Source organism: Vanessa cardui, chromosome 9 (genome assembly GCF_905220365.1).
Source record: "Vanessa cardui chromosome 9, ilVanCard2.1, whole genome shotgun sequence".
NCBI classification, from domain to species: Eukaryota; Metazoa; Arthropoda; class Insecta; order Lepidoptera; family Nymphalidae; genus Vanessa; species Vanessa cardui.
Genome location: NC_061131.1, coordinates 11,968,379 through 11,982,196, shown reverse-complemented (window position 1 = coordinate 11,982,196; position 13,818 = coordinate 11,968,379). Strand labels below are relative to the sequence as shown.

The 13,818-nt window shown below is 32.3% G+C and overlaps 1 protein-coding gene across 2 annotated transcripts in view; it reads right to left on the bottom strand.

Moving 5' to 3' along the window:
* Positions 1-716: 716 nt before the first annotated feature.
* The window catches only part of LOC124532305, a 113,739-nt gene continuing 100,637 nt past the window's right edge, over positions 717-13,818 (bottom strand). For both annotated transcript variants that reach the window (XM_047107151.1, XM_047107152.1), the window contains exons 2-7: positions 12,323-12,519; positions 9,558-9,686; positions 4,154-4,273; positions 3,642-3,804; positions 3,147-3,275; positions 717-2,098 (exon numbers count right to left, since the gene is read on the bottom strand). In XM_047107151.1, the coding sequence (XP_046963107.1) occupies positions 1,864-2,098; positions 3,147-3,275; positions 3,642-3,804; positions 4,154-4,273; positions 9,558-9,686; positions 12,323-12,519 (973 nt within the window). In that variant the 3' untranslated portion in view covers positions 717-1,863. The remainder of the gene's footprint in view (positions 2,099-3,146; positions 3,276-3,641; positions 3,805-4,153; positions 4,274-9,557; positions 9,687-12,322; positions 12,520-13,818) is intronic.

The following is a 13,818-nucleotide window of genomic DNA, read 5'->3' as shown; positions in this document are numbered from 1 at the left end:
TTACATACTTTTTATATTTTACTGCGTTTTTTGCTCATAGCCCATAATTGAGCTTAGGTAAATAATGGCATTATAGATACACCACGGCAGATCGGCAACATATGTAAGATAATATAGGGTATGACAAATTATACACTTAATTTAAAATCAAATTTGTATTTTCACTTCATCCTTAATGCTATAACAATATTAAATAAGCTTAATTAATTATGTATATAATATATTACTTAGGCGTGGCACTTATCTATGAATTATAAAAAATTACATTACACATATTCAATATAACACGGCCAATAAATGCCATCATCACGAAACAAAACTGTTTATAATATATCTAGCCTAAATTTATCTATAATTACGAGTGATCTACATTGTCTACACATCTCAACACTTGTCTTTTGTGAGCACATATTTATTGAATAAAACGATACAAAAATTTAATTGTGGACGTGAAGTATGCTTTTTGGCAACATTTTTGGCTCCTTCCCCAAATTATACGAGAATTACTTATTACACTTTCGTCAAATAAAACAATTTATAGACTATAGATAATGAATAAGACATAGTTCTTTTTAAAGTTAACAACAATGATAAAATAAACGAAAATATCACAATTCGGGTCTAAAACTAAGATACCTGTTTACATGTAACTATTCTTACAATAGGACATTTATATTATGTTATCTATATTCTAAAACAAGTGTTGCCACTTAGACCCAATTTCCCGCTTTTAGATCGAGTAAAAATAATTATGAACATTTATTTGCACAAATTGCTTCTGTACCTAATAAAAATATATCTGAGCAATCATTTATAAGTAATTCGTGACCAACATCGATCATATGCCTCGAGAATATTTGACATTAATTAATAATAATACAACACGTAAAAATACCTACTGCAATTAATATTTATGTAAATACATACAAATAACAGGAAATTGGACCCTTGACAAGACTTTATTAAATTTAATTTATATACGTTTAAATAAAAGAACAAATGTACTAAATTATTTATTTTCAAATTAGGAACAACATTATTCTACTGAGCCAAAAATCGTACGTGACCTTTATTTAATAGACAAAACATCGGTAATGTTACTATTACAATAAATTAGGTGCTATAGACTAGACTGTCAGTTTGATGAAAATAAGTGCGAAAACATTTTTTTAATCGCAGATTCTTACCTGCCTCACAAATTAATGTTTTCAATCACATTAGCGAAAACCAGGCGTGTTTTAGTACTTTAGTATTGGATATTTGTTTAACATGAAATTTAAAAAAAGAACAATAAAAACACTCGAGTGTTTTTTCATAGCCTACGATGAGTATTGCAAACAGTGGGTAGTTTCGATTTTACTTTAAGTTAGCAATTAATCTATTCATTGACTTAAAAATATTTTTAAAAAGAGTTACAATATTGGTGAATGAAAATTTATGTGCAGCAAATCATTGTGATTATAAATTGTGTTAAACTTTATTGCTAAGATCGAAGAAATCAAATCTTCAGAAATAAATGCGTTGGCAATGACGTATTCCTACGTTGATCGTGCAAAGAGTTCACCGAATAAAAACAAAACACTGCAACACTGAATATTAAAAATACAGAATAAGCGATAGCGGAAGACCAATGTGATTGAGCAGAATCGAAAATTGTTATAGCCACATTACAGATTAAAAAAATAAACCATCCGTACCTCACATGGAATGGTCTCTTACGACTTTTCTACCTTTACAACCAAACGTCACCTACACACATTAAATATATGCTACACCTTTAAAAAAGTACGAGCAATCAATCAGTTGCCAAAACGAACAGCCATTACAAATTTGAACACTGTTTATTATTATATTAAATGTCATTTAACCTTTCCCGTCCGGCATCACGATGCACACTGTTGCTGGTCTTTGTTTGTCTGTGTATTTGTTATCTGTGTGTATACTCTTGTTTGGAGCACTGTGACATATTTCGTCTGTGGTCGTTAGCTTACATTCTACACGATAGTTGCAGTTCGTTGTCCCGCAATCAAAGTCCGAATGGGGCACAGCATTCGGGATACTCTCGATGGTTTTCGACTCGTCTTTGAAGGTTGGATAACTGAAATTACAAAATCAATACTCAGTAAAAACAAATCACATATGTATAAATACGATTATCATTACTTTAAGTGGTGGTTATGCTTGGTGCAAGCCAGTCTGGGTAGGTACGACCCACGCATCAGACATTCTACTGCTAATCAGCAGTACTCAGTATTTTTGTGTTCTGGTTTGAAGAGTGAGTGAGCCAGTTTAACTATAGGCATAAGGAACCTTAGTTCCCAAGGTTGGTGGCGCATTGGCGATGTAAGAAATGACTAATATTTCTTACAGCGTCATTGTCTATGAGCGGTGGTGACCACTTACCATCAGGTGGCCCATATGCTCGTCCACTAGTCTGACATACAAAAATAAAATACTAATTACATAAAATTCTTTTACATTACATCTATGTATAATAATATGTGATGTTATTCTTTTCAATGTAATAAAACGTATGTTGATATGCTATTTGGTATTGTAACTGTATTTTAATGTTACATAATACGACAGAGATTTATTAGGAAAGCAATTCGGCTAACTCCCACGCCTAGAAATCCACAAATAATCTTCAATCAATATTTACATAGATATTTATTCACGGGATGTTGCATTCGAATGCATATAATCGAAACGTAACTTTAATAGGCTTCATAATAATATATCAATAAGATTTTTTTCTTTATTAGAATTATAATAAAAATACGTTATATTGTTTGCGTAATTGGTGAATAATATGTATTATCTTTAATCTCTTTCAAAGGCTCTCTTCATATAAATAAACAACATACTTGGACTTTGGATCGATATAACATTATAGGTAGAAGTCTAAAATGATATGTTATATTCATTATCTATTCATAAAATTAAAATCAAAATATATTTATTCAGGTAGGCTTTTAAAAACATTTTTTACAAAACTATGTTAATTAAAGCGGCGCTTAATCTAAAGATGATCTTTAGATTCATTATTAAATGTAAAAATTAATATTTTCGAATTGAATTGAATGTAAATATGAAATCAATGCTTGCTTCATATTTAGTATCAAAATATTTGTTGGTGTACATACCTTAACGGAGGTGGAGTAGGGGATCGTGACAATGGAAAACTGGCGACCTCCCTCGAAATGGCGAGCGATTTGATAGAACCAAATGTTTGCTCTGGACTTAATGGCGCTCCGAGCACTGACGCCATTCCTCTGTAATAAAAAATGCAAACCGTATTAATATAATGAAATTTCACTAAAAGCATATTTGTACGTACACAGACTTACTATAATATAAATTGAAAAAGCAAAAAGGAGTGAATTGATTAAATAGTGTTTTAATTAAATTAAGAGTTTCATTAATTCCTTTTCATAGAGTATATATTATGTATTATCTTGTTACGTCATTAATAGATATTTTATGACTTTTAAAATTGTACTAAAATAAAAAATACAAATTACAGTTAATAATATCATAACAAAACAAAGTCATAACTATGTTTTTATCGCAAAAGTAACAATAAATTTAAAAATAAATGTTTTCTAAAATTTAATAAAAATTACTTAGTCAATACTCACACAACTGAATCACTAGGTACTAAGAAAGGTAATGGAGGCGGGCACGGCGCGTCAGCCCGAGCTGGCGAGGCGGGCTCCGTAGAGCGCGGGCAGCGAGGCGCCTCTCCTTCCTCTACCATACCCAGCCAACCGCGCAACCAACGGTATAGGCCACTAGGACTACCTGTAATAGACCATCAAAAAACTTTAAAATTATATTATAATTAAAAGGATTTTATCATTTTTGTAATCCTGTATTATAAAGATTAATGGAAGAGTATAGTCGAAGACAGGAGCCATCTTTTAAATTTTCAGTACTTGATATATTTTTAATCGAGATGCATACAAATCTATGAATTAATGGTGATTTATGCGATCAGTATATCTTCATAAATGGCGAAATAAATTCTTAGTCGTCAAGTCATTATCAACCTCAGATATAGCTTGGTAAAACAAATAGTATACTCGGATAAATCAAAATAAAAGAAGAGGCACTTGCTCATTATTACAATATACTATTGTATTTTACTTACGTGAGTATTTTCTGCTATTCTGTGGACTAAGGGGGTAGAAGTCCCCGTGTATGGGACAATGGAAAGCCAGTCTTCGCTGTCGGCGTTGAGCGGCTCGCATCAGCATACATAAAACAATTCCTGAGAAAGACATTTACCCATTAGAGATTGAACTATTTTATTATAACGTTATGATATTTGCTACGCTAATAGAAATTAGCAAAGGATATATAAAGTCTTCTATACACATTGTGATATGTCCATTGTGCTTGTAATTATACTGGCTCAGGTATCAGTTATATACTGAATCACAGCAATACTTATTGCTGTTGAGCGGTAAAATAAATTTTAGTCATACCTTCCCAGACAAAACTGTCTGGGAAGGTATGACTAAAATTTATTATTTCTCTGGAATATCTGGATATTCCAGATATACCCAGACATCGTCTCTAACTTATAAGCTATATTTTATATAGAGATAAAAATGGTATCAGCTGGAGAGGTTCGGTCATACCAGTGATACCATTTTGATCTCTAAACCGGGGTACAAATTGAAACATTCCTTTATACTGCACGCTTGGGCGTATAAGTCAGAGATGATATCTATACTGACTCCATTTGTAATCTTTACTTCTATAGACATATAATAAAAAAATATGGAACCAATTCAGACATAAAATATATTTGGTAAAGGTATTATACCAACGACTATTAAAAGTTTGAGAGAAAACAGATCTTGAGCAGAACATGATATACTTTATGAACTACTAGTTATCAACTTCTGTTCGTGTTTTAAGAGTTCATTATCAGGGGTGCAAACTTGCTCCGTACCAAGTTTCATCAAATTTGATTGAGTATTTCGGCCGTGACAAACAGATAGAGTTACTTTCGCATTTATAATAATAGATTTAAACAAGTTCTAGAGTTAGTCTTTTCATAATCCGTTTTATAAGAAAATTAATTACGAGCTATAGCTAGTCTTTAGTAGTAATCTTTTATTTAAATAACATTGTGACGTTGGTATGTATTCAAATCAAGTTATACAGTGCATTCAAGTATTTTACAATTAAATCTTAGACATTATAGGTAAGACTCGTAAGAAATCGTTAGCAATTTCTTTAAAAATATTCAAACACAATTATAAAACGTGATATCTACTTAGATGTTCGTGAATGACAATTACATCTCGCTTTTTAAACGTTTTAAATTGAGACGTCACGACATTTTTGTCGTGTCGGTAATATGTAGTTACGAAATGTTTGACTCTCAGATTATATCTAAATGCAAGACTACTTTTTCAAATTCTTTCATTTCTGTTAAAAGTTATCTTAATAGATTCAAGTGGGTATTACTACAATAAAATTAATTTAATGACGTATTCACTCTACGTCATTATAAACCTATAAATAGATACGCCCTCACTGTTCCAAAGGGTCCACTGTTATGTATATTTTTAGTCATTTTTTCTGGACCATAATTATTGTTAAAAATAAACAGATACCTATTATTATTTTAAATTTAGAAAAGAATGTCTATATTAATTCATAGGCAGACATTTGAAAAATTAAATAATTACTCTATAAATAATAAATCCGAATCGTGAACCGTCTTCTTTATTTAGTCGTCTAATATAATAATTATAGCTTAGTAAATTCTATTTCGATCGTTTTACGACGCGTATTCCAAAATAAACTTTATATCCAATGACGTACTTCACTAATAAATCAATAAAACAATATTGTACAGTCGAAAATAAATCAACCAGAGTCACGTCACTGGTTGTATACCCTCTAAAAATCTTACAACCTTTTTAGGCTGTGACTGATTCCGTAAATCAATTGGTTTCTGACTGGGGACACCTCTGTGATTTGATGATGCCTTGATCTCTCTTGTACAGGGAGTTCAAAGAAGCGTTTTTGTTACTATTCTCGTAATGATACAATAAATAGAGCTCTTGTTACCATCGACTTTCCTGCTCTTATTGAGCCTCGTGGAATGGCAAGAGTTCTGATGGACTAACATTGGTTCCCTGGAAACAAGGACATGTATGGGATATGCAGCGACGCCTCACATCATCAGATAAACAATATCAAGAGCCAAAGTCACCAAGAAAAAATTGAAGACAGCAAACAGCATAAGTATTCGTGTGTGTGCTAAATTTTGTTTTTGTTCCATTTGCTGTTCAAACACTTGGAACTATGACCTCGCCTTATTGCCTCGACTGGCGACAGGAAGGCTGGTTCATTTTTTGCTCGGAGGATTGCGATTCAACGGGGAAATGGTAGTGTTCTTGCTACCATTCCATGCGGTTTATAATTCTTGCGTCGAAAATAGATATTTCACATTATAAATTTATTGACCACATAAACTATTTATGAAAAATTAAATTTTTGTGTTATTTGGTAAAAAAACACAATCGAAACTCACGTTATGTGAAATTAAGTGATGTGTAATATATAATATTAATAATGTAACGTCATCACCATCAGTCGATTTTCAATATCTCACAATCGAAATAAGAAGTGAGTTATTACTATTAACTTCTGTCACAACTGTATTAGTGCACAGATTTACTTAAATTTCACGTTAAGCGATTATTGTTTAAACGTCTTAAAATACAAGTGAAATTTGTATATTCTTGTTCCTCATTACATTACAATATTACATCGCCTTTTAAACAAATGAATTAAAATAAGGTCGCTATTAAGTCCATAAAGGACGAAATAACAAGCAAAATAAATAAACAGTCTTTGTTAAAACCACACGGATAAAGCAGTGAGCGAAATTAGAAGATATTTAGCGTCATGCTCTGAATACACGAGGGTCTAATTAGGGCCCGTGTTTTGTTTATAACATTTATATAAAGATACAAGCTTATTTGTCATGTTATTAAGCCGCCTTAAGTAACTCTCTTGTAGAGCAATTTCAACGTAATTTTTGCGAAATAATTTATGAAAACGACTGATCTGTTAAATTATCTGACATATCGGGGGACGTTTCTGTGCAACATAATATTAAGACAAGTGAGTGTAAAGTCTATACTTCTGTACTACTGTTATAAATATGAAAGTTACTCTGTCTATCTGTAACAAACCAATGAACCGAATTTGACTGACTCCTAGGACCCGTAAGGACATAGGTTACTGTTTTTGTCTAAATAAACTAACACTTGACAATTAAACCCCTTAAACGCAAGCGAAGCCGAAGCGTAGACATATATGTATTTAGAGAAGTCCATATGTCATTTAAAAAAACACACAAACTAGTTTGCGCACAATTTTACCGTTCAATTGTTTATTTATTAGGCGATATACCGGTCGAATTGAGAACACTCCTTTTTTTGAAGTCGCTTGAAAAAGAGCGTCATCAAAACATCATTACATAGTGTAAAACAAAGTCGTTTTCTCTGTCCCTTTATCCCTGTATGCTTAAATCTTAAAATCTACGCAATGGATATTGCTGCGGTTTTTTTAATAGATAGAGTGATTCGAGACGAAGTTTTTTGTATATATAATATATGGACAATATAGTAAAGAAAATCTGATAATGTCGTAAATAAACAAATTCTGTAGTGTATTTAATATCAGTATGGCAGTCGTGCGAAGCTACGGCGGGTCGATAGTTTAAGAATAAAAAAATATTTTTGTAAAACTCTGCCTCACAAAATTAATTGGAACCCTGGCCCTCAATTAGTAAGCTGGTGTCTTAGGGTAGTGTCAAACTAAGCAATGTTTTATTATAACATAGCGATACTAGGTCACTTTACCAAAAAAAGGATATGATTATAATATATATTAATTATACATAATTCGAGTTTTCTATTTTGTATAATTTTCATCTAACCAAATATTTTAAGACTACGCTTTGTGTAAGACTTTATTACAAACATTTTATTTCCTCTAAAAACAAAAGGTTCACGAAACATAGGTACTAATGATGACTAAGATGATTTTTCAATGTCGCAGAGAAACAAGCCTCTATGAAACAATACAGTGACTCTACGCTGTTTGAATATACGGTACGTTTCAGTAATCTGAATGAAAGTCAAGGTACTTCGGCTTAGAATGTCGTATACAATACGTTATTTGTTGTTATTTGTGTGTCTGTTTTGGTTCGTAACTGAGCTCGAGTTGCAGACTTCGTGATATCAATTTGCATAATTCACCTGAAATATCTTTTATCAATACTGCGACGTATAAAACATTACGAATATACAATGAGTATTTAATACATATATCATCCGTAGTGTTTGAATGAGTCTGTCTACATTTTCCCTTCAATCAGCTGTAAGTTTGAAAAATAATATTTAGTTTATACTAAAGTCAGTAGGTAGTTAGTTATCTAAATTCACACACAACCATGTTTCCAAAATTCTGTTCTGGTTGCAATTTGATCTGATATCGATTCTAAATACATTCAAACAATTTACAATATTTTCATAAGTAATATTACGAAGTGGTGATCTTCCTGCTTGCTCAAATGGTAACCTCGGCTACCGCGTCCTTTAATTCTGAACAGTAGGTATTTTATTACAGTATTTTAGTTCAGCTAGGATGCGATAGAGGGCGCTGAAGTAAAGTTAATAATAAATTACATATTTATATCATATCATCATTACATATTTATATCACCGTGATCATAATTACAATCACGGCAGACATGATTGGTTTGGTGCCAAAAATCACAAAATTTATTCCGATAGGTGGTGATGAAAATTGTAGTTATCCAATGTTACATAAATATAAGTACTAAATTCGATATAAGAATTTAAATTAACATGGTTATTTTTATTAGAATTAATTTCGGGATATTTACCATGTTTTTTATTTTTGTTCGGTGGAGCTCGATATTTCGACATTATCTACGAATAAAAAACATGGTAAATATCCCGAAATTAATACCTTTAGTAATAAATTCAATATTTCTCTTAATGGATCTATAAATGATTATAAGACAAAACGAATTGGACAATTTTATATAAGTACATGCAGATTTATTACAGTTTTACTACAAACATTAAACATTTACTACAACAGCAAGGAAATATAAAACTTCAGCAGAAAAGATAAAGTAGTATGTATAAGTGTACAGATAGTCATTAATTTGAAATATTTGTTTTAATTTAATATGTATGTATATCATTATTAACAAATCATAAAGAGATTATGGTTTAAAAGTACTAATGCTTAAACACCCTATAAGTCTATCAATCACATATATGTGAAAGATAATGAACAGTACTTATATAAAATTTAAACAAAAATAACACAGTTCTAAGTCGCTACGTCAAAACTTCTAAGTATATTAATCGTAAACAATCGTGTTAATAGCATCTGAATTACAAGTCCATGTACAAAGTACACAAAGGGTAGAAATATCGCGTTAATTCATACTCGAAGTTAAGGTTATGCAAACATGAACTCACCGGCTATTGTCATAAGGGCTCCCGCGACGATGCAAACAGGGCCAAGGACGCGTGAGTTGCCCGTGAACGCGATCCTCGCTGCGTAGTGGTCAGGCTCCTCATTTTCACCGCAACCGCGATACGACGCCGCTGCAACAGAATATAATCACTTTACATACCTCACTTAGATATCTATATATATATATAACGTTGTATGATAGCAACAAAAGCCGAGATGACCCAGTGGTTAGAACGCGTGTATCTTAATCGATGATTGCAATCAAACCTAGGCTAGCGCTACTTATTCATGTACTCAATTTGTGTATATAATTCATCTCGTGCTCGGCGGCGAAAGAAAACATCGTGAGGACACCTGCATGGAGTCTTATTTCATAGAAATTCTGCCACATGTGTATTCCACTAACCCGCATTGGAACTTATTGGATATGTTCCAAACCTTCTCCTCAAATGGAGAGAAGGCTAAGGCGCAGCAGTGGCAAACTTACAGGCTGTTGTTGTTGTTGTTGTTGTTGTTGTTGTTGTATAACGTAGTACTTATGAGTCGGATTGGCAATCCATTGGAATACTTAATACATTTGTATTATCTGACAGCAGATTTTGCTTCTGGCAAATTTACCGTCGATGACAGCTATCGGTCAGGGGACATCAAGATTTATAATGTAAGGCTTCGCTAGTTTGCATCGTTGAACGCGCTAACCTTTAGCGGATTACGTGTGTATGTATGTAAATATTTGAAGTAGCTTTACAGTACTAGAAATGCCCGCATTATGGTTATGTGTTATTAAAATTAATCCATTTGTTTAAAGGTAACTTTTACGTTCAAATAATTAATAACTACTTCTTTGTAACTAAAAAGTTACAAAAAAATATCTGCCTCCTTTAAAACACTTGGACGGTATTCCAAAACGATGGCAAATAAAACGTCGGCTAAATAACGATAAGTTCAAAACAAATATCGAATAAGAATCGAATCACAAAAGAGAATAAAAATAAAAAAGGTTTTATGAAAAACATTCGATTGTTTCTGAAGTTGATTTGAAGGTAAGATACAAAAAAGGTTTTAATCGTAACAAATTGTGGTAAAAGTAGACAAAAAGCGGCGACTAAATGTCTCTTGAGAATTCACTTTTCTCGTTAATCTTTTGTTTAAATGAGAATAAAAGACGGTATTATCAGAGGAATTCCGTTCTTCAATACTTCCATTGTTCTTAATCCTTGTATTTAGTACATGCTCGTGTTTGTATCACAGATTTCCTATTATGATCCATAAGCTATCTTTATATATTAATAGCGTGAGCCGATTCTTCTCCTAATTATTATGAGTTGATAGCTGCACATATAAAATCAGTTATGATCCCATTTTGAAGAGCTCCAGTCGTAGATGTGCAGTAAATTAAAGAAGATTCTTGATTGCAATTTACTTAATTATTACAATTTAACAAGAAATTAATTTTAGAGAGCGGAAAAAGTTACTAACCGGAACACAATAATATTAATTATTGCTTCTTGCTAGTAAATACATCATGGTGATGATGAAGTCGGTGGTACCTACTCAGATGATTTTTCACAAAGTCCTACCACCAAGCAAGTTAATTCATATTCGATGAAAACCGACCGAACAAATAATACAGCAATACTATTAATAGCTCACAAACAATTTTGACAAAGCTTTTCATTAAAACTAATCCATTCAAAATTGAACCTTAAACCCCAACAAATAAGACTTTATATAGAATAGAATAAGTTTATAATCATACATGTAAATGTTTATTATCAAATACAAACAGAACAAGAGCGATGAAGGGTTTTCATATGTAATATCGCTCCCATTAATCTTCACTTGGAGTTCACTGAACTTTGAAGATGCAAGATACATCTGAAACGGTCTAACTGAAGTATGACGTAATCTTTCAACACTACTTGTTTTATAAGACTACTCGATGATTGCAATTATCGTAAATACCTAACAAATGCATGTGCTTGTTTTTTTCTGCTCACGTTTTGATTGACTGAAAAAACTTCCTCAATATTTATTGCAAGCGAAATCTCTACAAGTGTACCTCTACTACTGTAATTTTATGAGACGAAAAAAATGAAGACCTGGAACGAACGTGTTAACAAAAATAAAAAAAGAGTTTATGAATGTTAAAACAATTTCGCTTTGTTTCGCATCACCTCTATTTATAGACATTCATACAACTATTAACTATACAAATATGAACCTAGCCTAAAATCATCCCTAAGTTGTTAGGTCCCTTGTTACAAAATGTATCCATGTTGGGAATTACTAAGAACCTATGCTAACCAGCTTAAGCCGCACCTATAGACAAAAACCTTTAACATAACCATATCCCATGCATCACAAATGATTCATAGATATTGGTTTACTAATGTATTCGCTCTTTGGGGAGTTTGTCAGGATCAGGAGGATTTATTTTCCCGGAGCCGAGATGGCTCAATGGTTAGAATGCGTGCATCTTAACCGATGATTGTGGGTTCAAGTCCAGGCAAGCACTAATGAATTTTCAAATTAAACATTTGAGTCTGTAATTCATCTCGTGCTTAGCAGTGAAGGAAAACAGCGTGAGTTAATCTGCATGTAACTAATTTTAATGAAATTCTGTTCAGTTCAATGTCTATCCATTAGCTCGCATTGGAGCAGCGTGGTAGAATACGCTCCAATTCTTCTTCTCAAACGGAGAGGAGGCCTAAGTCCAGCAGTGGGAAATTTACAGGCTGTTGATGATGATTCTTGATGATCTTACCTGTAAGAACGCATCCAACCAGCATGAACAGGAACCCGAAGATAGGAAGAATGATCTGGCAATTGGCGGCAACTACCACCCCGGCGACCGCTAGACCACCTTCTACTTTCTCCACTCGCAGCCGCGAGATGGCGGGAGGGCATCGCGGCTTGCCGGCTGGAGCACGCACCAACGGCTCTCCGGGTGGGGACGTCGTCCTACGAAAGATAAAACATTTATTATAAAAATGTGTACTTCATTGTTTAGACAAACCTGTCGAGAATATGAATTATTGTGTGTGGTTTAGTAATTTTATTCGTATGATTTTTTAAATATCTTTAAATATATATTATATTTCGTATCCAACATTACTATTAACCTACTAAAACGAAGTGTTTAATTTCAATTTAAATATAAATAAATAGAAAGCATCGTTATAAAAACTAAAATAATATACCGTTGATGTTTCAGTGAATTTTAAAAATATATAGCAATCTATATAACAGTCCTTCAACTCATGTTTATCAATAATAATCAATAAGTAACGCGACTTGAAGAGCTATCAAGTAAGAAAAAACTCGAAACTCACTTCAGAACACGATCCTACATTGTGAGAAAGGGATATGCGATGGTAACAATAATTAATTATTTCATATTTAAAACTCATCGTAAGGAGATTTCCAATGTTCACAGTAGGATAAGAATCATGAAGAAATTCTGACGGAGAAGAAACGCTGAATCGAATCTCAATAAAACGGAAAATTTTGAAAATTGAAAAAGATATAAAATGTCTACGTGATGAATTGTCAAAATACGTAAGTAAGTAAGTGTTAATATATTTATCAACGTTCTAAATGTAACATTAAACATTTGCACAGGGTGTTGCATAAAGCGTGTTTAACGGACAATGCCGCTGACGTTTGATATGTGAAATTTAATTTTAGTGAAACGCGGAAATTTCGTTGACGTTCTGTCATGTTACCAAACATTACATTATTCTTTGGTATATTTTGGTCTGTTTAAGATAAATCGACTTCAGCTCGTATTGACTAATCATCCTGAATGTTTTTTAATTGAGGTTATATTATCAACTTTGTCGTCAGTCGTTACTAGATGGCGTTGTAACACTTTTTGCTGAGGTTTATATTAACGAGCCATTTTACTTTTTTTTAAACAAAATAATTATTACATGCCTAATCTCTCACCAAAATATAAATCATTAATATCCGTAAACAACCATAACGAATTTTTGGTTCTAGGCTAGAGACTTGACATATTTACAGTATAATAATTTTAAGATGAAATTAAGAAAGATTACCTTGCATCAATGTTTATTATATTAGTAGGTCCGAACTGTACACGGCTTGTAGTTTTATTTTCCATATATTGATAATATTTAAATTCGTATCAAGAAGTTCTTGATAAGGTAACTTTGCTTGCCTCGTCTAAACTTCTTGTGCATTGTCCAAGTCTGTTTTTGTTGTATTTTTTTTTTTAAATGCTATTTATTTTGTCTA